Source organism: Monodon monoceros, unplaced genomic scaffold, assembly GCF_005190385.1.
Source record: "Monodon monoceros isolate NGI ecotype Baffin Bay Population unplaced genomic scaffold, NGI_Narwhal_1 Super_Scaffold_7, whole genome shotgun sequence".
NCBI lineage: Eukaryota > Metazoa > Chordata > Mammalia > Artiodactyla > Monodontidae > Monodon > Monodon monoceros.
Genome location: NW_021703784.1, coordinates 106,261,837 through 106,285,665, shown reverse-complemented (window position 1 = coordinate 106,285,665; position 23,829 = coordinate 106,261,837). Strand labels below are relative to the sequence as shown.

The 23,829-nt window shown below is 65.1% G+C and overlaps 3 protein-coding genes across 5 annotated transcripts in view; all 3 read left to right on the top strand.

Annotated features, from left to right (window-relative positions):
• The first annotated feature begins 8,192 nt into the window (after nucleotides 1-8,192).
• SYT8 (synaptotagmin 8) lies at nucleotides 8,193-10,493 on the top strand. The gene is given in 10 exon segments (XM_029209430.1): nucleotides 8,193-8,286; nucleotides 8,402-8,451; nucleotides 8,454-8,566; nucleotides 8,942-9,041; nucleotides 9,166-9,333; nucleotides 9,402-9,549; nucleotides 9,633-9,758; nucleotides 9,853-9,986; nucleotides 10,088-10,226; nucleotides 10,229-10,493. Coding segments are annotated over 10 exon segments (1,155 nt in total). The 3' UTR covers nucleotides 10,312-10,493.
• Nucleotides 10,494-11,825: 1,332 nt separating this feature from the next.
• Nucleotides 11,826-14,295, top strand: TNNI2 (troponin I2, fast skeletal type). Of its 2 annotated transcripts, XM_029208347.1 has the most exons (8): nucleotides 11,826-11,882; nucleotides 12,461-12,490; nucleotides 12,662-12,668; nucleotides 13,175-13,216; nucleotides 13,315-13,443; nucleotides 13,593-13,682; nucleotides 13,781-13,957; nucleotides 14,126-14,295. In XM_029208347.1, exons 2-8 carry the CDS (start codon nucleotides 12,483-12,485, stop codon nucleotides 14,219-14,221), a joined length of 549 nt encoding a protein of 182 aa, XP_029064180.1. In that variant the 5' UTR covers nucleotides 11,826-11,882; nucleotides 12,461-12,482; the 3' UTR covers nucleotides 14,222-14,295. The 2 variants fall into 2 exon arrangements, with proteins under 2 accessions (XP_029064180.1, XP_029064182.1); XM_029208349.1 differs by lacking the exons at nucleotides 11,826-11,882; nucleotides 12,461-12,490; nucleotides 12,662-12,668 and having other exon boundaries at nucleotides 12,950-13,216.
• A 7,969-nt stretch (nucleotides 14,296-22,264) lies between these two features.
• LSP1 (lymphocyte specific protein 1) overlaps nucleotides 22,265-23,829 on the top strand; it is a 36,319-nt gene continuing 34,754 nt past the window's right edge. For both annotated transcript variants that reach the window (XM_029207249.1, XM_029207246.1), the window contains exon 1: nucleotides 22,265-22,514. In XM_029207249.1, coding sequence (XP_029063082.1) covers nucleotides 22,450-22,514 — 65 coding nt within the window. In that variant the 5' untranslated portion in view covers nucleotides 22,265-22,449. The remainder of the gene's footprint in view (nucleotides 22,515-23,829) is intronic.

The following is a 23,829-nucleotide window of genomic DNA, read 5'->3' as shown; positions in this document are numbered from 1 at the left end:
CCCACGGAGAGCAGAACTGGCCTGGACGGCAGGGGTCGGGGGAGCCAGGGGCCCTTCAACCCGGGGGGACGCCCGGACCTCTGGATCCTGAGAGAGGGGACCCTGCCCGGAAGGCCCTCCCAGAGAATACACCAGCCCCCCACCTGGAGAGCCTGGACAGCCCCCCTCACAGGCGGAGAGCCTGCATAGCCTTCCATCCCACCCTCGAGAGCCTGGACTGGGCCCCTCGCACGGGGCCCTAGAGGGCAGGGCTCAGGTCCTGGCACCCACAGGGACTTCTGGGAATCTGCGGTGCTCCCTGACCCCCAGGAACCCCCTGGGCAGGAAGTGGTCACATTCGCACAACCTCACATCCTGATACGAGGTGGGGGATAGTGGAGCCAGCCCCAGCCAGAGTCTGACGGGGAAGGGGCGCTAGAGCCAGGGGCCCTTCCCCCGGGGGCTTTCATAGAACCGAGGTGGCGAGGTAGTCAGCCAGCCACTGGCGGGGGTCATGGCAGGGGGACAGGGGTCTGCAGCCACCAGAGGTGGCATTCCCCTCTACCCGCCTCTGCTCCCCACTCTGGCCTGGGACCCTGGGACCCTGCCCCAAGCTGATGTGGATTGTCTTGCAGCCAGGATGCCCCCACCCTTCCTGGCCGGGCAGCCGGCGGGTGGGCTGCAGGGCCGCCTGGGCAGGAACCGCCAGGCGCGGTGGAGGGGTCTGGAATGTGCGCTCAGCCATTGGCAGCCTGTCCAGGACACGCACCGTGTAGGGAAGGCTTTGATCGCCTGCTCCCAAACCGAGGGTCCCCAGTCTCCCCTCTACATGTGCGACCCCGCCCCGGGTCATTCCCCAGCCCTGCCCCCACTCGCCGCTAGTGCCAGCAATCCCGGGGTTTGCGTTGGCTTTCAGCCAAACCCCGGAATGTGCCTCCTGGCTGCACGGCAGCTGTTCCTGGAACTGGGGTGACAAAGCACAGACTGTCTTGGAGATGTGGGCGGACAGGGTTCAGCCTGCCCAGAGCCACGCATGAATAGGGCACAGAGACGCCGGGGCGAGGATGAATGGGCTCACAGAGGCCCAGACACCCGTGAATGGGCACCAGGAGTCCAAAGACGCAGTGGAACTTGGAACTGGCCACGGGGGGCCCAAGACCTGGGACGCGGGCCTACGTGAGGTGTGGGATGTAAACCACCAAGGGTCTCTACTGCTAAGATCCCCAATGAATGGAGAACAGAGCACCCCAAAACTCAGACTCAAGGGCACACATGACTCAGGCACTCAGGAGTGGGGTGCAGGCTGCAAGGCCCAGAAAACCAGGTGAGCGCTGACATTCACAATCAAAGGGCATCCCGGGGACTTGGAAGCGGGGTGGGGGGGTGGGGTACGAGGCATCGGCTATACATCGTCACAGGTGTGCAAAGACCCAGAGCCTCCCATGAACGGGGTTCACATCCTTCAGATGCTCCAGGGATCGGGGAGACTTCAGACACCCAAGGAAGGGGTCTAGGACCCTTGGACGCTTGCATGGCAAGGAGCAGCCTGCCTGGAGTCCCACGTGAGCCCAGTGGAGACGCCGGGGCGAGGACGGATAGACTCACAGAGGCCCAGACACCCGTGAACGGGCACCGGGCATCCAAAGATGCAGTGGAACTTGGAACCGGCCACCAGGGGCCCGAGACCCGGGATGTGGGCCTACGTGAGCGGCAGGTGGTGGGGTTTAGGCTGCTCAGGACCGTGATGAATGGGATTCAGGCAACTAGAGAAGAGAACGTGGGAACTGGAGGGTGCCCGTAGCCCGACACTCTGAAGGGTGGGGCACGCCGATGCCTGGAGGATGGGGGGTGGACTGCACAGAGGCCCTGGAAACTGGGGGGCAGGGTACCTGTCAGGTTGACAGCTGGAGTCCGTTACCGTGGTGACCAGAGGAGTGGGGTACAGGCTGCCCAGATACTCAGAATACCGTGGACCAGGACCTTACAACGGAGCCATGGGTTCCTGGGGCCTGAGGCTTTACGGGGAAAGGGTACAGACTGCAGCTAGACCCAGAGGGTGGGGGGCGAGCGGTCTGGACTCAAAACAGACGAAAGCGGGGAATCCAGAGCTCAGGGTGATGGGTGCCTGGCCCCATCTATTCAGATGAATGAGGTTAGAGTCGTCAGCCTCAGGTGAGCTGGGTGCAGAGACAGGGAGTTACCAGCCCCCCTGAGGATCTGCATACACAGAATTCGGGGGGTGGGGTGCCAGTGGCACCATCTGAGATTCTGAGACTGGGCCCCCAGACCCTCACGTGGAGGAGTGGGACTCAGCTCGTCTCATGGGGCTGGGCTGTCTTGGCCAGGGTTCCAGTGCCTGGGACCCCTGGCCCCCAGAAACTCAGATGCTGTGTCCACGTTGCCCTGATGCCCAGACAAGTGGGGGGCCAGGCCCCCAGTTTCTCAGTCAGATGGGCATAGATCATCAGGGTGACAGAAGGCAAAGACTGGATGACGAGGAAACCACCCTCATTCTCCAGGGAATGGGGTACACGCCCCAGGGCCCCACGAACAGAGCCTGCAAGGACTCGGTCACTGAGGTGCCCCTAGGCATCTTAAGGGGTTGTGGACTGGGCAATTCAACTCCCGAGCAGAGTGGGGTACGGGGCCTCAGACACTCCACTAGTGGGTTAGAGGACCCCGATACCCCAAATATTGGGGTCCAGGATCCAGACATTCACACTAATGGGTACAGAACCCAGACACTCCAACTATTGGGGTACTGGACTCAGGCACTTAGACTAATGGGGGTACAGGACACAGTCCAATTATTGGGGTATAGGACCCAGACACTCCAATTAATGGGGTACAGGACTCAGACACTCCAACTATTGGGGTACTGGACCCAGACACTCCAACTATTGGGGTACAGGACCCAGATACTCCACTAGTGGGGTACAGGACCCACACACCCAGACTCATGGAGTAGGACCCAGACATGTGTTGGGTGGGGGTCCAGCTCTTGGGAAGCATAGGTACTGCCCCAGACACCTGGCCGTAGGGCTGCAGGCGCCCAGCTTGGGAATGAATAGCACATAGAGCCAGAGACAAGGATGAACGGGATACACACGGGGGTGGGGGCAGCGGGGAGGGGTGGATGGGGCACAGGACATCCAAAACCATAGCAGCGAGGCCGCGGGCCCTGACCTGGCACTCAGGCCTATGTGAGACGTGTCAGGGGGCATTCAGCACCCAGGAGCCCCACAAATGGGTACAGACTTTCCAGGAACCAGGTGACCACAGAACAGGGTCCTGGTGTCCAGACTAGCGGGGAGCATGCCCCCGGCACCTTGGGTACGAGGCGAGAGGCTGCCGGAAGTTCAGATGGTCAGGTGTGTCTCCAGGTATCCGCAGGAGTGGGGAAAAGATGCTCTGACAGCAGGTGTGCCCCGATGAATAGATACCGCAAGAGAAGGTGAATGGGGCCCCAAAGGTGCAGAGGAACCAGGTCCCGGCCAGCAGGGTCCCAGAGGCCCTTGGGAGAGGCAGTCAAAGCGGGGAGGGTGCAAGCGGCCCCAGGAGGGACCCTGAGGCCTGGGTCACGGAGAACCCCAGGTCTCTGACTTGAGTGCTGGTGAATGGATTACACACTACACGTGCAGCCAGACGATGGGGTATGTGTTCCCCCAGTCTCCAGGTGGATGGGGTATAATTCACGCAGATACTCCAAGAAGAGGGATTTGCATCCCATGGAGATCCAGACTCACAGCCACCAGGCAGACCTTCGGAAGATGGAGAGAAGCTCAGGGAACCAGCACTGCGATGCCGACACTCAGAGGAGGGTGCTCACACGGGTGACAGGGCACAGGCTCCTCAGAAGTTCACATGATGTGTACAGGTCCCCCAACACTCCAACGATGGGGTACAGGTGCTCGGATGAAGAGGGTACGGTGAGCCTGAATCAAGGATGACTGGGGCACGCACAGGCTGGGACCCGGTGAGTGGGCATGGGGTGCCCCAGTCCTCGGAGACTGTGGCAAGCCGAGCGCCCTCTCCCGTCCTCGGCCCGGGCCCCGCTACACAGGGCGCCCCAGCTGAGCGGGATGTGGCAGCCGGGTCAGCGCGGGCAGGGTGCATGCGTGCCGTCCCAGCACGTCTCACGGTTCCTTGCCAGCAGCTCCCGGCTCCCCCAAGCCGGCGACTGCCATGAGTTCCAACCTCAAACATTCCCCAAGCAACCTCAAAGGAAGCATCCCTGTCCAGGAGCCCCGCCAGGGTCTCCATGTGGCTCTTGGCTGCCAAGCCGCCGTCTCAGGGGCCGCAGGGCTGGCCTGGGGCTGCCAGCTCTGTTTGGTTTTCCCCTTCCTGCCCTGGAACCTCAGACGCCCGTCTCGCCACGGAGGCGCCCGGATCTGGGGAAAGGCACAAAGGCCCTACACAGTCAGGCTGGGGAGAGTCGCATGCAGGGCAAACGCGCTGCGGGCTGGATCCCGCCGCCCGTGCGCCCCCATCACGCCCACCCACGCACCTCGCTCCCTGCCCTGCCACAGGCCTCCTCTGCGCCCCAGAACTGTTTAGCTGCCTCTTCTAAACCCTCATCTCTGGGTGGGATGAGCAGAGGGACCCAGGCCCTTTTTAGGGGAACACGTGTCCCCAGAGCCACGCGTGACCAGCATGCGCGCATATCCCACCTGTCACGTCCCCAAAGCAGCCTCAACCTGGGCTGAGTCCCCCGGAAGTCCTGCCCGACGAGTCCTGCAGGCTGGCTAAGCATTAACCCACTCCGCGGCGGGCCGTCCGTTGATAATGGGTTTGGAGAGACACCCTGACCTGGGTGGGCCACTCAGAGCTGGGCTCCTCCAAACCCAGATGTCCCTGTGACTCGGAACACCCCCCCCTTGGGGTGTAGAACCTTCACGAACCGAGTCCAGCCCCACCTCCCTCCCTCTGCTTCACCCAAAGGTCAGCTCAGATGGGCCAGTACCTCCTCTGCTAAGGCCTCTAGGAGGGCTCCAGATGCCCCAGTCCCAGGGGACCCCTGCAGGGGGGCCCCCGGGCCGAGACGCCGGGTGCTTCGGTCTCGGGAGGGGCCCTCCTCCCAAGGGAGTTCCCCGACTCCTGATGGCCCGAAGCCCTGCCCCCCCCTCCCCCCACCAAAGAGAGTTTCCCTGGTCACTAGAGGCCAAGCAAAGCCACAGGCTCCGAGCACGGGATCCAGTGCCCAGTGTCCGAGAGGAAGGCCTGGGGGCCAGGGTGGGGGCACAGGAAGTGCAGGCGTCAGGTGAGAGTGTGTGACACCTGAGGGGGGCTGCCAACCCCAACACTTGGGGGCATCTTGCTCTTTCAGAGGGAGGCCCCAAGAAACTTGGTCCTATCAAAGCATAAAAAATTCCAGTTAGACCAAAGGGGGAAGGGGTCAGTCAGCACTGCTTTGATAGGTGTCCAGCTGACAGGGAAGGCCCTCCCCCTGGGAGAGCTGGCATTCCTGACTGGGGAGGGTGCAGGGCGGAATCCAGCATAACCCCGAGGTCGGAGGGCCAGGGCCCGGAGTGAGCAGGGAGGGCTTCCTGGAGAGGTGGAGCTCACTCAGGTCTCCAAGGCCAAGTAGGATGGGCAGGGGGTGGGAGGGGGTGAGAAGGAGGCCGTCCTGCCCAAAGCGAGAGTGGAGCAGGTGGGAGGGAGCCCTGGAGGAGGTGGCTGGGGACTGGGGCTCCATTTAGGAAGGATGCCTGTCCCCCTTTCTTGGGAAAAGCAGCCTTAGCACCTGGAGGTTTTTCCCCAGCTGGCCCACAGAAAGTAGACCCCAGGAGGGACCTCCTGCCTTCTGAGGGGTGGGCACAGGAGGTCCCACCCAGGGGTGGCCCAGGCCAGGAGAGCTTCCAGAGGCATGGCACGGGGACAGGGAGAACCGGGCAGCCCTCACAGGACCTGGAGGGCTGCCCCTGGGGCACCTGCCTGCCGGGGGGTGGGGGTGGGGGCGCTCCTGCAAGTTTCCTCCAGGAGCCGGGGCCTGGAGGCTGGACGGTGGCGTAGCTGGGGCCAGTGGAGCAGACGGCGCCACCTGGTGGCGGTGTGCCAGCCGGAACCCTCACCACCACGGGGACAGGGCAGTCCTGAGGGACCCCGCACCTCCCCAGGCTTCAGGGCCCCCCATTGCTTGTGGCTGGTATGCCTAGGGATCCAGGGTCCTCTCGGGTCAGCTCCCAGGCACCCCCTGTGTTTCTGGGGCTCAACCTACACCAGGCTGGCCTGGGAATCCCGCCAAGCCAGCAGCACCAAATTCCTGTGACTCGATGCCCACCGCACCCCAGCCAAGCCGAGAACAGGACACTAACCGAGCCGGGGTGCGGGGAGAGGCACACACATGCCCACACATGTATACACACACACATGCAGAGGCGTGCACACGCAGCCACACGCAGGTACAGGTGCGCACATGTGCGTGCATGCACAGATGGAAGTTCTGTGAAGACAAATGACAGCTGACCGCACATTCTCAACCGTAAGAATCTCGACTGAAGCTATTTTAATTCCAGAGCACACCTAGACTGACATTTCAACAAATGAAGATGGGCTTTCAATCCCACAAGGGCAGCCGGGCCTCTCTGCCCTGACCACTGGGATGCTCCAGGGACCCCTGTGCGCCGTCGGTTCTCAGGCCAGCCCATGCCACCAGCCGCCACCAGGGGCGCTCTACCAGCTGACCTGGGAGTGTCCTTGGGAGGAGGGTGGGCAGTGGCCAGAGGGGCGGCTGAGACACCTGTGAGTCCCCTGAGTGCACCCCACCGCACCACAGGGGCCTCGCCCGGTGGCCGCCCAGCCAGAACCCGCTCCATAATTTGTGGGGCCCAGGCAGGAAACGTACAGCCTCTAGTTCCAAATGGTTAGAACTTCAAGTCGGCTGCAGCAGGCAGTAGAGCAAGCCGGGCCCTCCTTCTGAGCCAGGGCCGGTGCACAGGCCGCCTTGACGTCCCTTCATTGCGTGTGTGGACTCCCCCGGCCTGGCCTCTGCCCTGCTGCGAGCCTCAGATGGCTTTTCCTCCAAAGACCTCAGGGGGACAAGACACGCGCGTTTGCGAGGGAAGGGGAGGCCGAGCTGGGGCCTGGGTCCCCCGCTTTGAGCTGTGGTCCCTCCTGCAAACAGGTTGGCTTGGTGCTGGCAGTGGGGCATTTATGCTGTGTGCATGGGGGCTGGGGTGGGGTCTCTGAGATCCCGGTGGGGCTGCTTCGGTCCCTCCCCACGCTGGCATGCTGGTGGGCAGGGAGCGCAGAGGGGCAGGAATCGGGCTCTGGTGCCTGGTTATTCCTGGACTGGGGCCTGGGCTTGGTCCTTGTGACCTGGCTGCCCGCGCTCCTGGGAAGAAGGGCGGCCGGGGGAGGCTGAACCACAGAGACTAGCCGTGGGCCCGGGGTCCCAGCGTGCAGGCTGAGCGGGTCCTTGCCAGGCGCGCTCCTCCGGGGGCCCCGGGGTGCAGTCGAGCCGGGCCCACCCTCCTTCCCACCCTGAGCAAGCAGGCGGAGCTCTGAAGGGCAGCGGGGCAGGTAGTAGGCAGGAATGTTCTGGCCGCTCCCAGCTACACCCACCCCTGCCTGCCCCCACCTCACCGTCCTCCCCGGGCGCCAGGAATGCACCTTCAGCCCGGACTTGCTTGCACGGAGTTCCCGCAGGCAGCCGACCCCCACTCCTCAACCCTCCCGTCCCCCATGACCCTAGCAGAGCCCCTACCCCTCAGGGCCTCCATCCCCAGGCTCCCAGTTGCTCCAGGGCCAGGACCCCACATGTAAACACTCTCCACCTATGTCAGTGGCAAACCATGGTGGGCCCGAGGTCGGGGTGGGGGTGCCGGGATGGGACCCCAACGGCGACCCCCAGGAGGGCCCAGGGTCCAGGGAGAGAGGTCAGGAGGGAGGGGTCTTCCTGGAGGGAGAGGCCCTGCGGGGAGGAGACGGAGGTCTCCTCCGCGAGGCCTGGCCCGCCTGGCTGGGCGCTAGGGGACGTGGTAGGAGGCCAGGCCTGCAGCAGCTCAGCCCGCACCTTGGCCAAGGCCCAGCGCCCCCCTACCGTCGGTGCCATTCGGAGCCCTCGCCCCGGCCGCCCCGGGCTGCCTCCTTGCCCAGGCAGACTGAGCTGGCTTCTGCTGGGCAGATGGGAAGGTAGGCAGGGGCCCAAGGGGCCACCCTCACAAGTGACCTGGCTGCCCCGGCCGTTTGCTCCAGGCCAGCAGTGAGAGGAGATGAGTTGCCCCCCAGGCCCCCACAGTGCCCGGGCCCCGGTGGGCTCCACGGCTCTACCCGGGCTCATTCCGGACCTGGTCGCCCGGATCCCTTGTGAGTTTTGGGACCTCTGGAAGGGGAGTGGGGATGGCCTGGCTGGGCGGGTGGCAGCCGCTGTCCATGGACGCCTCTCAGGCCCATCTCTGTGCTCCCCCCGCCCCGCCTCCAGGGCTCCGCTGGGCGCTCATAGCCACTGCGGCCGTGGCGGGCGTCCTCGTTGTGTTTCCTGCCTGCTCTGTGCCTGCTGCTGCTGCCGCGGCCGCCACAGGAAGGAGCCCAGAGACGAGGAGGCCGTGGGCCTGGGCAGTGCCCGCGGCACCATCAACATGCACCTGGTGAGAAGCGGGCACCCAGCTGGGCCAGTGCCGGGAGGCAGCCCAAGGTCCAGGCTCGGGGGCGAGCTCAGCCCCCAGCATGGTCTGGTCTGCCCAGAGTGGAGGCGGGGGGGCCGCCTGGCTGGCGAGGCGACGAACAAGGTGAGGGAGGGCGTGGGCTGCGGGAGCCACAGCAGTTCTGGAGGAGGGCAGTGGCAGAGAGGTGGACTCGGGGCAGTTACGGCCGGTCCCGCGGAGCTGAGCTGGGATGTGAGCCCTTCTGGTGCCCTGGCCTGGAGGTTTGACCCATCATAGACCCGCTGCCTGGGACGCCGGGGCTCTGATGGGGGCACGGTCCCAGCAGCACCTGTCGCCAGCCCCTGTGATACCGCCCGGGTGCAGCCAGATGTGGATAAGGTGGAGCCTGGCCCTGGGGGGCCCCAGTAGTGGGAGTGCCTGCAGCTGTCCGTGGAGTACGACTTTGGAAGCCAGGAGGTGAGGGGCCCCGAGGACGTGTGGGATTTTGGAGGGGCGATGGGGGAAGAGTGGGCACTGGGTGCTGGGTGGTGCGGGGCTGACCAGGAAGGGGGCCCTGGCTGAAACACCCCCTGGCTCCTAGATCAAGGTGGGCCTCAGGCAGGCAGCGGACCTGAGGCCCCGGGGCCCAGGCGGCACGGCGGACCCCTACGCCTGCGTCAGCCTCTCCCCTGAGGCCGGGTGCAGGCACGAGACGAAGGTGCACCGTGGTACCCTCTGCCCCACGTTCGAAGAGACCTGCTCCTTCCACGTGAGTCGGGGCTGGGTGGCCAGGGGCCTGGGCCGGGCAGTGGGGGCCGCTCACACCCTTCCCCGCAGGTCCCCCCCGTGGAGCTGCCCCAGGCCGCCCTGCGGGTGCAGATTTTAGACTACAAGCTCTTCTCCCAGCACGAGCTGCTGGGCGCGCTCAGCCTGCCGCTGGGCACCGTGGATCCGCAGCCCGTCCTGGAGCTCTGGCACCCTCTGGGCCCGCCCAGCACTGCGAGGTGAGCCTGCTGACCCCCGGGCTCCAGTCCCGCCCTGCCCGGTGTGCCCGGCGGGGAAGCTGAGGCCCTTCTTGCTGCCCGCAGCCCGAGCAGTTGGGGGAGGTATGCTTCTCGCTCCAGTACGTGCCCGGCTCGGGCCGGCTGACCGTGGTCGTGCTGGAGGCCCGAGGCCTGAGCCCGGTTCTGGCAGGCGAGAGCCGGACCTGCCCCTCCACATGGATGGAGGGAACCCTGTGCTCAGCCCTCAGACCTGGGACGCCCTATGACTCCTTTCACTTGCCCAGAGCCCTACGTGAAGGTCCAGCTTGTGCTGAACCAGAGGAAGTGGAAGAAGAGAAAGACATCTGCCAGGAAGGGCATGGCCACCCCTTACTTCAATGAGACCTTCACCTTCCTTGTGCCTTTCAGCCAGATCCAGGTGGGCTGCCTGGAGGAGGGGGCGGGTGGAACCTCGCTCAGGGCCAAACTGACGTCTATCTTTCTCCCCCTCCCCCCGCACCTCTGCCTGCCTCTACCCAGAGTGTGGCTCTGGTGCTGGCCGTCTGGGCCTGGGGCCCTCAGTTCCAGGCCAAGCCCGTGAGCAAGGTTCTGCTGGGCGCCCGGGCCTCTGGTCAACCCCTACAGCACTGCGCAGACATGCTGGCCCATGCCTGTCGACCCAGCACCGCCTGCAGCCGGCCAGGGAGGTGGACCGGGCCCTGGCCTTGCAGCCCCACCTGCGCCTGCCCTTGGCTGGCTCCTGAAAGCAGCCCCGGCCCTCGGTCTCCCTGGGCTGGACCACGGGTCCCGTGCAGGCTGCCCTGGGGGCCCACCATAATAAACGCCTTCTCCCCCATGGCTGTGCGCCCTTCCTGAGCCCCGTGGACACAGCAGGGTCAGGGGCTCCACCGACATCGCCAAGGACAAGGAGAGGGTCTCCTCTCCAGGCTCAGCCAGGCCCTGAGGGCTCTGACCCATGCTTGACCCCTGAGTGAGGGTGAAGGGGCCCTTCCTGGCCCAAGGGGGACGATACTGGGAGATGGGAAGCCCTCCCCATCAGTAGCAGCTGGAGAGTGAGGGATGGGCCCCTGGGGACACAGTGGGCAAGTGGGAGATATTTGGGGGACGGTGACAGTGGACAGAGAGGAACCCAATCACAGGGACCGCCCCAGCACCCGAGGGGTCCCCAAACCCTCCAGATGGTGACTGAGGGGCGTCCCCTTCATGAGCAGCAGGGGGCAGTAGATGCCTTCAGAAGCCGCCCCAGGCCTTTGGGGGCTCAGCCTGGCCCGGAAAGCAGCTCTAATCCCCGCACATCTGGACGGCTTTAGCTCTCCCTGACCCTCCCCATGGCCCGAGAAGCCGGCAGGGCTGGGGCCATGCACCCCAGCTCAGAGGGTGCCAAGTCATGGTTATCCGGATGCCTCTGCTGGGTGGGGGCCCGGGCAGGGGGCGCAGGCCTGGACCGGGGTGAGAAGGGCAGTGCCGGGCCTGCCTGGGGCAGCCAGGCGGGCCCCAGGCCCCCTCGGGTCAGGGAGAGGTTCCCAGGTGGGTGGCGCCGAAATCCTGGGTTTGAAGGATGTGTTCCGAGCTGTGCGGGGAGCTGGCCCGCGGGCAGGGTGGTCCAGGCAAGGCTGCACGTCCGTCCAGGCACCCCCCGTCCTGCTCCTGGGTGGGAAGCTGGGATCACGCCCATGGAGGGAAGCCCTGCCCCAGAGACCCTGGCCACTGCCGCAGGCCCCAGAGGCCGTGTTTGGGGGTCCGGCCTTGCCCCGGGCCAGCTTGGGGACAGGAGGACATGGCCAGCTCATGCCCTAGACGCCTGCTGGGTTGGAGGGGGCAATAAGAAGCAGAGTGCGAGGCAGCTGCTGTTCCCCAGGGGGCCCGGAGCCCTGGGGAAGCCGAGGAAAGCAGTGTGGATCCTGACTCAGAACAGGTGGGGCCGGGCCGGAGTGACCCCTTGGCTGACCCCTGAGCTGTGCGCCACGGCTGGCGAGGCCGTCGTCCTGTCCTCAGGCTCCTTGTAAGATACAAGGGAGGCATCTCGAAGTCATCACTGAGCCCTAAATAGACCAACCCAACCTCAGCACCGCCCCCCCCCCCCCCCCAACCAAGACTTCTTGGCCTGGATGGCAGCACGAGGCTGGGCCGGGCCAGGCAGCCTGGGCAGGTGGGGAGGTCCCTGTGCCCCCATTGGTCTGAGGAGGGCTCCATGCCCTTTCTGAGCAGGGGCCCAGCCTGGGGGAGGCCATTTATACCCCTCCCCCTGGGCCCACCAGCCCAACTCGCCGCGGCTGGCCTGACCCCACTCCCAGCGCTGCCGCCCGGACGCGAGGTGAGGCCGGCCCAGAGGCTGGGACAGGCACTGCTGGAGCTCGCTTGCAGGAAGACTTCCCGGGGCGGGGGCCTGGGGGCCAGGGCCGCCGCCAGCAGCCTCTCTGGGGGTCTTCCACGGAGCAGGGGGCGAGAGGGAGACGCATCCAGAGGCAGGCTGGGGTGGCGAAGGGGCCCCGGGCAGCACCCCGACGGCCAGGCCTCACCTCTGGGACACGGGAAGGGGGTTTTACGGATTGAGGGACCCCAGGCCCAACTGGCGGGTTGTTTCTTATATGCACTTGGGGCAGAAGCTGAAAGAGCAGAGCTAAAAATAACTGGTCGCTCCCGCGGCACCTGCGATGGCCGGACCGCCCCTCCCTCGGGGACAGCTGCAGCGACTCCAGGCCCGCCTGGGACATTTTGGGAACACTTTCCTCTTACTCCTCCCCTCCCCCGGGGAATTCCAAGAAGTGTCCCCCAAGGAGGTGGGGGTTGGGCGGGGCTGCCGGGGGGTTAGTGTGTGGGGCGAGGCGCTGCACCCCCAGAGCTGGGGTCCTGGGCCGGGGCCCTAACACCCCTCCCCTTTCCCTCCCACAGGCTCTAAGCCCAGGACCTCAAGATGGGCGAGTAAGTGTAGCCCCCCAAGCCCGGTGCCCCTGCTGCCCACCCCACTCCCCACTGGGCGAGGGTCTCCGCATCTCCCCGCCAGGCCACCTCCCGCCCGCCCCATCACACAGCCCCGTGGCAGGGCCCTAACCTCTCTTCTCTCTCCCTCCCCGCACCTGCCCCCCGGGACAGTGACGAGGTGAGTACCTGCTTGGGGGTGAAACACGGAGGGGGTGGGACCCCCCAACTCAGGAGAGGGCAGAGGTCGGAGTTCCAAGGCCCAGGGAGGCCGCCCAGCCCTCCCCCTTCTGTGAAAATGCCTCACCGCACCCCCACCTCCCCCAACGGAGACACTGACAAACAGGAAGTGGCTGCCTGGAGCCCCAGTGCTCCCGGAGCAGGGGAAGTGCGGCTGCAGCCTGCTCACCGGGACTCGCTTCTTCTTTCTGATGGCTGCATCCCCTCCCCCACCTCCTGGGCCCCGCCAGCATCCCCCTGCCGCAGAAACACAGCCCCTTCTCCCGACCCCAGTCCTCCCAACCCGAAGGGCCACCGGGGCAAAGGGTCACCGTGCAGCGCCGTGTCCTGGGCCCAGCCTCCCCACCAGGCCCAGGCCCAGCCGCCCCTCGGGCAGGACCCCCTGGCTGGACGGCTGAGCCCCGCCGACCCTGACTCTCCCTCCTGCATCTTCTCCCTGCCCTGCAGAAGCGCAATAGGGCCATCACGGCCCGCAGACAGCACCTGAAGGTAGGTGCGGGCCTGGGGAGGGCCGCCCGGGGGGTCTGCAGGCTGGCGTGCCGCAGCCCCTCACCACCGCCTACCCCCCGCCCCCCCAAACCCCCCAGAGCGTCATGCTCCAGATCGCGGCCACGGAGCTGGAGAAGGAGGAGAGCCGCCGGGAGACGGAGAAGCAGAGCTACCTGACTGAGCACTGCCCGCCACTGCACATTCCCGGCTCCATGGCCGAGGTGCAGGTACCCAGGCCCCCACACCGCCCACCCGCCCGCCCAGCAGGCCCTGCTCACCGCCCCGTCTCCCCCTCGGTCCAGAGGGCAAGCAGGGTGGTCAGGGCGGGCGGAGGCCACCCCCCCCCCCCCGGCGCCCCCCCCCCCCCCCCCCCCAGGAGCTCTGCCAACAGCTGCACGCCAAGATCAACGTGGCCGAGGAGGAGAAGTACGACATGGAGGTGAAGGTGCAGAAGAGCACCAAGGAGGTGAGAGGCCGGGGAGGCGGGCACGGTGCGGGGGGCGCCCCGACCGCGAGGTCTCGGCCTCCGCCGCCTCCCGCCCAGCCTTGCTGCCCGCCCCGCAGCTGGAGGACATGAACCAGAAGCTGTTCGACCTGCGAGGCAAGTTCAAGCGGCCCCCGCTGAGAAGGGTGCGCATGTCGGCCGACGCTATGCTCAAGGCGCTGCTGGGCTCCAAGCACAAGGTGTGCATGGACCTCAGGGCCAACCTCAAGCAGGTCAAGAAGGAGGAAACCGAGAAGGTAGGAGGGTCCCCACCGCGCGCCCCGCCTGCCGGGCCTGCTCAGACCCCACCGCGCACCCTGCCTGCCGGGCCGGCTCAGATCCCGGATGGGTCTGCCAGGAGGGGACTGGGAGGGGAAGTGAGGCTGGAGGCGGTGGGCCTGAGCCCTCTCCTGGTGCCCCTGCAGGAGCGGGACCTGCGTGACGTGGGAGACTGGAGGAAGAACATCGAGGAAAAGTCGGGCATGGAGGGCCGCAAGAAGATGTTCGAGTCCGAGTCCTAGGCCGCCGCCGCCCGCTCCCGCCCGAGGCCCTCCGAGTCGGGCTCAGCTCCTGTCAATAAAGGATTCCAATCCCCGACTGCTCTGCTCTCCTCGGGCCGGCCCTGCCCCAGCCTCTCTGCCCACGGGCCGCCGTGCGAAGGCCTCTGAGACCGGGGACCCTGGGCTGGAGGTGGAGGAGCCACACACGGGCTTCGGGGGGCTTCGGCTGGGCTGGGAGGGCCACTGCCAGGGCAGGGACCCCACCCACCCGCCTGCCGCCTGCCGCTGCTTGGTGATGTTGGTGTCAGACCCTGGAAGCTTGGACACAGGTGCCCGGGGCCGTGTCAGAGCCAGTTCCCTAGATGACCATTGGTCCACTGTCACTGTCACCATGAAGGTCCCCACAGGGCCCAGAGACCCTGTCCCTGTGGCACAAGTCCAGGCAGGGGCCTCGTGGGCCTGTGCCCCGTGCCCTGTGGGCAGCCCCTTCCTCCCAGGCTGCTCCTCCCCAGACCCCCCGCCCCCGCCACCAGGGGGCACGCGGGGCAGCCCTGGATCAGCTGGCCCTCTGGGGAGTCTTGAGCGCATGGGGCGGGGGCACGCCGGGTAGGGTCCGTGCTCCCACTGGAGACTGATGACAGGCCCAGTTGGCCTGACACCGGGCCCAGTGAGAGGGCTAGCTTCTCCCTTCTGCACAGCCCCCGGCCCTGGCCCACGCCACACATCAAGGGACGATGTGCCCGACAGGCCCAGACACAAATGTCACAGCAAGGCCGCCGTCAGCCTCCTCTGTGAGGGATGATGCCGTGGCCCGCCAAGGTCCTGCGCTCAGATCTTTGGTGGGGAGCCCGGGGAGGCCAGGCTGCCGCCCCTGATGGAGTGGCTGTCCACCCTGCCCTTGCCCTCCAGAGGCCCCAGCGATTGATGTGCCGGGGCCGGAGCCTTGAGCCTCAAGGGACAGACGTCAGCCTGCCCCGCCGGCCTTGGCCAGTGTACTGTTCCCCGGCCCAGCGGCAGCCCAGGGGTCAGCTCCATCCTTCGAGCAGCTCCCCACAGGCCCTGGCTGCGCTCGTCAGGCCCTCGGGCCCAGGCCTGGTGCCTTGGCTGCCTTTCCCGCTCACGGATGCAGGGTAGAGGGGACCCCTCGACGTTCCTGGCTGAGGCTCAGCCCATGCGGAGTCCAGAGCAGGCAGGGCAGGCAGTGAATTCAAGGAGCGAGTGGGTTTTGGCAGTGAGAGCTGCCAGTGATAGAGGCAGTACCTGCCTCGGACCCGGCAAAGTGAACCGGGCAGCTGCGCAGGGGCCGTGCCCGCCGGGAAAGGGAGCGCGAATCTATGCCCAGGGCCATGGCGGGTGCAGGGATCCCAGGGATGCGGTTCCCACACGCAGGACCCAACTCGGTCAGATGTGGAAAATGGTCTTCTTTTCAAAAGGCAAGGGAATGTCAAACACAGAATTCCAGACAGTGATCCCCCGGGGTGGGGGCCAAGCCGGGGACAGGTGGGGTGGAAACACGGAAGCAGAAGTAGGTTTGGGGGATGATGTTGTAATTCTTGGGCACAGCAGTGGATTTATGGGTGCTTGTTCCATTTTCCAATGAATGAGTGAAGTGAAAGAGGGCCGTGCAAAGCAAACCAAGGCAGAAACACCTGGCCAGCGCCGCTCGGCCTGGCTCCACGCCCCTCTGCGCCCCTCTGCCACTGCCCTTGCTGGGTGACCTCGGTGCCCCTGCAGCCGTGTGGACGCGGGGCTGAATGGGGCAATCCTGGGCAAGTGCATAATCCAGCACCTTCTAGAAAGATCTCTGCAGGGTGGAGAACGGTGGGGGCTGGAGGTGGGAGAGGGGAGAGGGGCCACTGTCACCTCCCGGGATGGGTGGAAGGCGGTGGTGGATGGAGAGAGATTCGAGAGGCGGAGCCCCCGGGACTTGGTGGACGAGGGAGAAGGGGCACCCAGGCCTGTGCTGAAGGGGAGAGGGTGGAGGGCTGTTCTCCAGGGCAGGAGCCTGGGGCAGGTGAGGGGCTGGCTTTGGGCTGAGATTTTGGGGGGCTGGGGAACGTGGCAGTTCCCAGGCACAAACAGCTGGGTGCAGGGGTCCGGGCTGGAGATGGGGTCTGGGCGTCCTCAGACGTGAGTACTGGGCGACGGACGTCCCTGACAAAGGACGGAGTGAGACAGCAACCCCTGGAGGGCGCGAGCTGGATGCAGGGCAGCAGAAGGAGGGCAGCAAAGGTGCAGGGGACACGGCCCGCTCCGTGGGTGATGCTGGAGGTCAGGGAGGGAACGCAGACACAGGAAGCCCCGGGGCATGTGGCTCGGCTGGACTGCGGTGGCAGGCGACGCTGGCGGGCATGCTCCTGCGTGGTGCGGGGCGTATGCGGGATTGTGCCCTCAGCTCTCTCCCCGGCCTGCCCCTGCGAGTGTGCCCGGGCCCCCGGGCCTTGGTCCCTACACTGTCCTCCAGGAAGGGACCAGGTATCCGGGAGGAATGGCTGACCACAGGGACAGCCGGTGCACAGAGAGCCTGCACCCTCTCGGTGAGCCAGAAAGGAAGTGGGCAGAACAAACAAAAAACAAAGTCACCGAGGGGAGCCGGTCACAAGGACACAGACTGGCCGGTGAGATGACGGTGGTGTTTCACGTCCGCTAGACTGAGGTTGGTGTCGGCACTGTGGTCAGGGGAGAGGGCGGCTCCAGTTTCAGAAAACAGGCCACGAGGGCCTTAGGAGTAGAGGAGGGGAGAGAGTGAGAGGCAGCGGCAGCAGGTGACAGAGTTAGAGATGCCCTTTGCGTTAATCTTGAAACTTTTCTGTCAGTATGAAATCATTTCCCCAGATTAAACTTTTCTTTAAACGTCAAAACAAGAACACTTTTTAAAAAAAATTAATTAAATTTTGGCTGCGTTGGGTCTTTGTTGCTGTGCACGGGCTTTCTCTAGTTGTTTCGAGCAGGGGCTACTCTTCGATGCGGTGCACGGGCTTCTCATTGCGGTGGCTTCTCGTGTTGTAGAGCACGGGCTCTAGGCGCGCGGGCTTCAGTAGTTGTGGCGCAGGGGCTCAGCAGTTGTGGCTCGCGGGCTCTAGAGCGCAGGCTCAGTAGTTGTGGCGCACGGGCTTAGTTGCTCCACGGCATGATGGATCTTCCTGGACCAGGGCTCGAACCCGTGTCCCCTGCATTGGCAGGCGGATTCTCAACCACTGCGCCACCAGGGAAGCCCCTAAACGAGAACACTCTTAAGCCCAGACTTCTGAAGATGGAGATGTGGGCAGACGAGCCCAGGGAGCTCGGGAGACCGGGCGGGGCCCGTGGGCTGATGACAGGGCAGCGGGCTTGATGGACGTGGGAGACCCAGACAGGGGTCTCGGGAGGGCTCTGGACACGCCCTTCTTCAGCAGGTTGGGTGAGTGCAGTGGGCCAGAGAGACGGGGCAGGGTGGGCGGTGCCAGCCTCGGGGGGGGGGGGTGGGGCGGAGCCGAGGGTCCACTTGGAAGTGGGTGGAGCCGTAAGGACTAGTATGGGTTGCGGTCCCCCTGGGTTTCCTGCACCTGTGGGACAGGCCTCCCCTCCCCCTTCACCTGTATCCCCACCTGGCCAGGGGGAAGCCAGCGTGGCCTGGAGGACACAGAGCCTCTCCGTGAGCATCCACCTGCAGGGCTTCATGGTGCCTCACCCTCTCTCCAGCCTCGCCCGTGACCACCTGTCCACACCTGTCCCCTTTGGTCCCCAAGCACCAGCTCCATCCAGGCCCAGACCTGCTCCCCCTGCCCCTTAACCAGCAAGCCATAGGCCTCCCTGTCACCCTCCTCCTCACAGCAGCTGGACCTCGGTTTACCTGACAACAAAATGGGTGTGCATGTGAGTATACCCGGCTCACAGGATGGACAGGTGAGGAGGGAGCTCTGGCCCCTTCTGGGAGTCCTCCAGCTGCCCCCAACCTCTCTGCCATGCCACACCCGCCTCAACGCCAGTTCTGGAAGCGTCTCCTGGGCTCTCCCTCGGCTGCCCCCTCCCCACCTCCTCAAAGAAGCCTTCTGTGAGCCCTCAGCCCCGAGAGCCCGGCACATGGTCCAGGCCATGGCAACCCTGTGTAGAGGGCAGGTAGCCCTCAGGCGGGGCAGGAGTTTGCGTGCCCACTGTCCACACTGGGTCCCGGGGCTCCTCTCACATCTGACCCTACCTCCTGACCACCCGCATCACCAAAGTCCTTGCTGGACTCCCAGTTTTCATCCTCTGTCGTCCTTGGTGGGGGGGGTGGTGTGCCCGTAGGAAGACCTTCTGGACAGCTTCTCCCTGCTGTGCCCGCGGGGGTCATCGCGGACCCCCCACCTGGGCCCCCTCCTCATGGTTTCTCCTGCTTCCGGAGCCCACTCCCTGGCTCCCTGGGGAATTTCTGGCAATTCCAGGCTCACCTCAGCTGCCCCCTTCCAGGGAGACCCGGCCCGTGCGGGGGGTCTCAGCCACACCCCTCTGCCTGACCCCCAGACCCCATCAGGTGACACGTGTGTGCACAGACACCTTTATCTGCTCCCCTGTCTCTTCCGCTGTCCCCTGTCCCTGGTGGCTCCTGTAACCCACCTGCCGCCCCGGACTCTCACCTTGCCTTGTCTCAGTGAATCTGCTCAGCACAGCCACTCCTGTCTGCCTGTCATCGTCCTCCCGGGCCTCCCTCCGACCTGTCTGTCCCCCGCCCACCCCGCAGACTCCCTGCCCTGTCCCTGTCTGTCCCCAGGCACCTCCGGCTCCAGGACCCAGCTTGCCTGATGGGGAGCGTGGAGGGAGCTGCACCAGCAAACCCTGCAGTTCCTCCCCAGGGCACACACACAGCATGTGTGCACACGCGCACTGGCTGACGGGCCTGGGAAGCCTGAGCGCAGGAATGAGGGTCAAGCCCCAGCGGGAGACCCTGGGCATCCCTGCAGCCTGCGGACCCGCTGACCATCTCCCTCCCCGCATCTCTGCTCTCTGCCCACACCCACACAAATGGCCCTGGCCACCTCTGCTTGGGTTTCCACAGCACCTCAGTCCCGGGCGTCCATGTCCACATCCTCTCGTGCCCCTGACCTTCTTCTGCTTCGTACCTGTGCTTAATGATGGCACCCCTGGCTGGACCCCTAGCACAGCTGGGCACCCCATCTTCTCGCTCCCTGGCCTCTGTACCTCGTGGTGGCAGGAGCTGGCTGGCTGCCCACCACACTGCCCACCTTTTCCTACTGGGCACACACTTGGAGGACAGATGAGGCCATAGACCCACCCCCCCAGCCTCCCTCATGGTCTCCCCGCCCCTCCCCTGCCAGCTGGGACTCTGAGGTCCTCGGAGGGAGAAGCCTGGGGTCACAGAACGAATGTGGACCACCTTCCCGCCCACCTTGGCCTGGACTGGGCTGGCTAAGCCCCCGAGGTGTAGGATTGTTTGTTACAGCAGCTTCTTCCTTCCCTGACTAGCACGTCCCTGTATCAGTGTCTGGGGCACCCATAAAACAGCACCACAGCCGGGGCGGCTCAAACAGCAGCATTCACTGTCCCCAGTCCTGGAGGCTGGAATCCCAGATCCAGGTGTGGGCAGGGCCGTTTCCTCCTGAGGCCTCTCTCCTCGGCGTGTAGACAGCCGTCTTCTCCCTGTGTCCTGTGTCTGTGTCCTGACCTCGTCTTCCTATAAGGACCCCAGTCCTATGGGACTAGGGCCCCACCCTGGTGACCTCGTGTGACCTGATCATTGGCAAAGACCTTATTTTGTGACAAGCTCACGGGTCCTGGGGGTCAGGACCGGAACATGTGAAATCTTAGGGGCCACAATTCAGCTCATAGACCTCCCAGGCCCCCTCTCTCTCCAGCCGCACCCCCCACCCTGTTGTCTTCAGAGCCTCAACATTTCCCTCCTGGATCAAGACGCCCTTCTCCTCATCCATCCTGCTTCTCCCACTGTCCCGCCTCCAACCCACGGAGCCCCCAGTGGGCTCCTAAACGGTGCTCCTGTGGCCTCTGCCACCCCTCGGCCCTGGAAGGCCGCTTTCCGACCCTCGGCGACATGCCCTCCTCCCACTGGCAGCCGGCCTCAGACCCGTGCTGGCCGACTTGTGCCCTCAGCGCTCCAGATAGACCAGACTGACCACTTCTCCCATCCCCTCCCCAGCATCTAGTCACCCAGTGTCACTTTGTCACTTGAGCGTGTGGTCCTGACACTGGTCTCCCTGGGGACCCGTCCCACCTGGGCCTTGGAGGCCACCTGGTCCATGGACCCAGCCGCCCCTGGACGTTCCTCCTTGATGTCCCACAGGCAAGGCAGAGTCAGTGCGTCCCGTGTCTCCCTGTCCCCATCTGCCTCGCCCAGACCTCCTCGGGGTCTGGGCTCAGCATCTCTGGGGCCAGAAGCCTGCCTGGCGCCCACCCCGCCCTCCTGCAGAGCCTGTTGCGTCCGGGCTTCGGACTAGCTCGTTGTTTGCCTCGGTCATTCACTGTGTCGCTGGACACTGCACCGGGCTTGGGAGTGAGAGGGGGACTACAAGGGGCCTCTGCCCTCCCAACAGCCCCTCTAGCTTGAGTGAGCGATGCCAGTGGAACAGATGATGGTGTGTCTGCTTCTTGGGCGGACTCTTAGTTCTTCCGAGGAAGTCCGGCTCTGCTTAATCTGCCAGCAGGGCACAAAGGCCCCCAAACCTGGACACTGGGTCCCCAGGAATGCCTCTTGCTGACCTTGGAGGGAGGAGTGAGAAGGGCGGGTCCAGGGCGCTTTTGTTTGAAGGTGTGAGAGCTTCTAGAGACACACACAAAAATGGGATCAGTGGGGGCGCAGAGGCTGGAGGGATGGGAAGAGGCCCTGGGATCTGGAGAGGAGCTGAGTGCTGGGGAGAGCAGAGTCTCAGAGCAGGAGCTGGAGCTTGAGAGGGGAGGGGGACGGGGGCCAGATGGCAAGATGGGAGATGAGGGCAAGGCGGGGGAGGCCTGGATGACCATGGAGGGCGCTGCATCTGGGGGCCCACAGCACCCTGTGGGCCCCCAGATCCCCGGAGCATCCTCGGGCACGGCCGCCATGCACTCCCACCTCCCACGTGTGGAGAACGGGGTGTCTCCCACTCTTAGGCCCCAGGAAGTGTCAGATGGGGCGGTTCCAACGTCTCCCAGTCTTGGAGGTGCCACGGGAGCTCCTCCTGGGCTCTGAGGGAGAACCTGTTCTGGGCCCCTCCCCCAGCCTCTGGTGGTTTCCTGGGGACCTTTGGTTTGTAGACGCACCACCCCCATCTCGCTTTCGTCTTCACATGGCGTCTCCTGGCGGGCAAGTCGGCCTGCAAATTTCCCCTTTTTATAAGGACGCCAGTCATGTTGGATGAGGACCCACCCTAATGACCTCATCCTAACTGATTATATCTGCAATGACCCTATTTCCAAATAAAGTCCCATTCTGAGGTGCTGGCCATTAGGACTCCAACCTATGAATCTGGCGGACACAGTTCAGCCCTTAACAGGAGGGATCAGTTGTTTCTGGGCCTTCGAGGGTGGGGATGGGCAGAGGGGAGAGAGGGCATGCTTTGGAGGGCCCCGGGGTCTGGTGAATGCTTGGCAGTTGAGGGCCAGTTCCGAGCCCCCTGAGCGCAGGAGGTGGCAGAGTCCAGGGGCAGCAGAGAGACTGGGGACCCCAATAGTTCAGGAAAGCAAAGAAAACGGCAAGAGAAGACATGGGGCCTGCAGACAGGGCAGCTCATGCTGGGCCCCAGAAATCGCCTGGAGAGCACAGACAAGTGAGGGGTGAGCCAGGCGATGGCCCGAGGCTCTGGGGTAAGTGTCCGAGCTCTGGGCACATATCCAGAGCATCTCCCTCCAGAGAGGTCACCATGCCTAACGTGGAGGCTCGGGCACCAGGACGGCGCCCTGTGCTTGGGGCCACCAGCCACGCACAGGTGGGCTTCAGGGCCAGGGCTGCAGGGGGCCCAGGGAGTCCCAGCCCCTGCACCCCTGCACCCACGTCTGCCTCCACCCGGTCCCTCTCTGCCCTCCAGGCCCCTGCAACTTGCTTAACGTTTCCTGATGGCTGTTTTTTTTTTTTTTCTCTCCTCTTGCAGCAACAGATTAAAAAACAACACCCCAACCCAAGCTCCGATATGCTCCAAACCTCAACCTGCCGCCAGAAGGGGGAAGTGAAACCCAGCCGGGGGTGAGGGGAGGCTCCGGGGCAGCCGCCCCAGGAAGCGCTGAGAGCTGCAGCACACACGCACAGCAGGGACCAGCAGGGACCAGCCGGACGCCAGCTCCAGCCCATGGCCATGGCGGAAGCTCCCAGCCACCCTGGCTCCGAGGAGCTGCTGGTGGAGGAAGGCACAGGGTAAGGCCCGGGCCGGGCCGCGTGAGCGCTGTGGTCCCAAGAAACCTTGGCATGTACACGTTGTTGGTGGGGGGTGGGGGGGGCGATGCTTAACTCGGAGGTCGATGGCACCCTTGGGGCTCAGGGGAGGCACACAGGCTGCAGGGGACCCCATCTCACCCAGGGCAGGTAGACGCCTCTTCTGTCTGCCTCTGCAGCTGGGCCTCACTGGGAGAGTCCGGGTTCCCCACCAGCTAGTGGGATGCTGACCCAGGACCAGGAAGCCTGGACGCCTGGTACAGGTCCAGGATGCGGCCTGGACACCTGGGGAAGAAACCAGGCCGTGGGCAGGCAGTGCCGAAGCCGTGTGGGCAGGAGGTGGGGAGGGCCCCAGGCCAGGAAGCCTGGCCAAGAGGGATGCTCGGCCTCGGGATCCTCAAAGCCTGTGCTAGAGGCCTGGCCGGGCCCCCTCCCCCAGGCTGCCCCCTCCCGGTGCTGTTGGAGGCCGAGGTTGCCGCAGGTTCTGAGTGCCAGGCAGGCGCCGTTGGTCGGCGGTGGGATGTGAGGGGACACAAGCCGAGGCTGTGCCGCTTGCCAGCAAGAAGGCCCAGCCGCGTGGCCGCAGCCAGAGCTAGGCAGAGGAGCTATGTGACCCAGGCTCCCTCAGGAGGCAGCTGTGCTCCATGGAGCACTCCCCGCGGCCCCCCACCCCCACCCGGGCCTGTGCAGGGGCAGAGGAGGAGGGTCCCTGGCTGGGGGAGGGCTGCTGAGGGCAGGCATCCACGCTGAGCCACACCGTGGGGGTCTGACTGCCCCAGGGGGCAGGGGCCAGAGAGATGGGAGTGGTCGGGGCTTCAGGAGGGACACGTGTTCTGACAGTCAGGGGTGGGAGCTGTGTGGAGAGAGACCACCAGCCCAGGAGGAAGGGGGCAGGGGCTGCGGCTTCTGCCCCTGCGAGCCGGAGGGAAGGAGCAGGGGCTCCAGGCTGGGGGACATGAGACGCTTGCAGCCACAGCACGGGGCTGGAGCCGCCCAGGGCCGGCCCCCACTTGCCCCAGAGCTGCTGCTGGCGGAGGGGGTGAAGGGAGCGGAGGGGAGGGGAGGGGGTCCCACTAGGACCCCCGCTGAGCCCCCGAAGGCAGGGCCCCCCACAGCCTCAGGGTTGACTTGCAAAGTGGATCCAAGCCCAGCTCTTCTGCCTGATTCTGTGATGCTGCTTCTATTGACAATGAGAGGACAGAAATGTGTGCAGGGCGTGTGTGTGTGTGTGTGTGTGTGTGTGTGTGTGTGTGTGTGTGTGTGTATGTGGAGGAAGATTGTCTTCTCCATGCTGAAT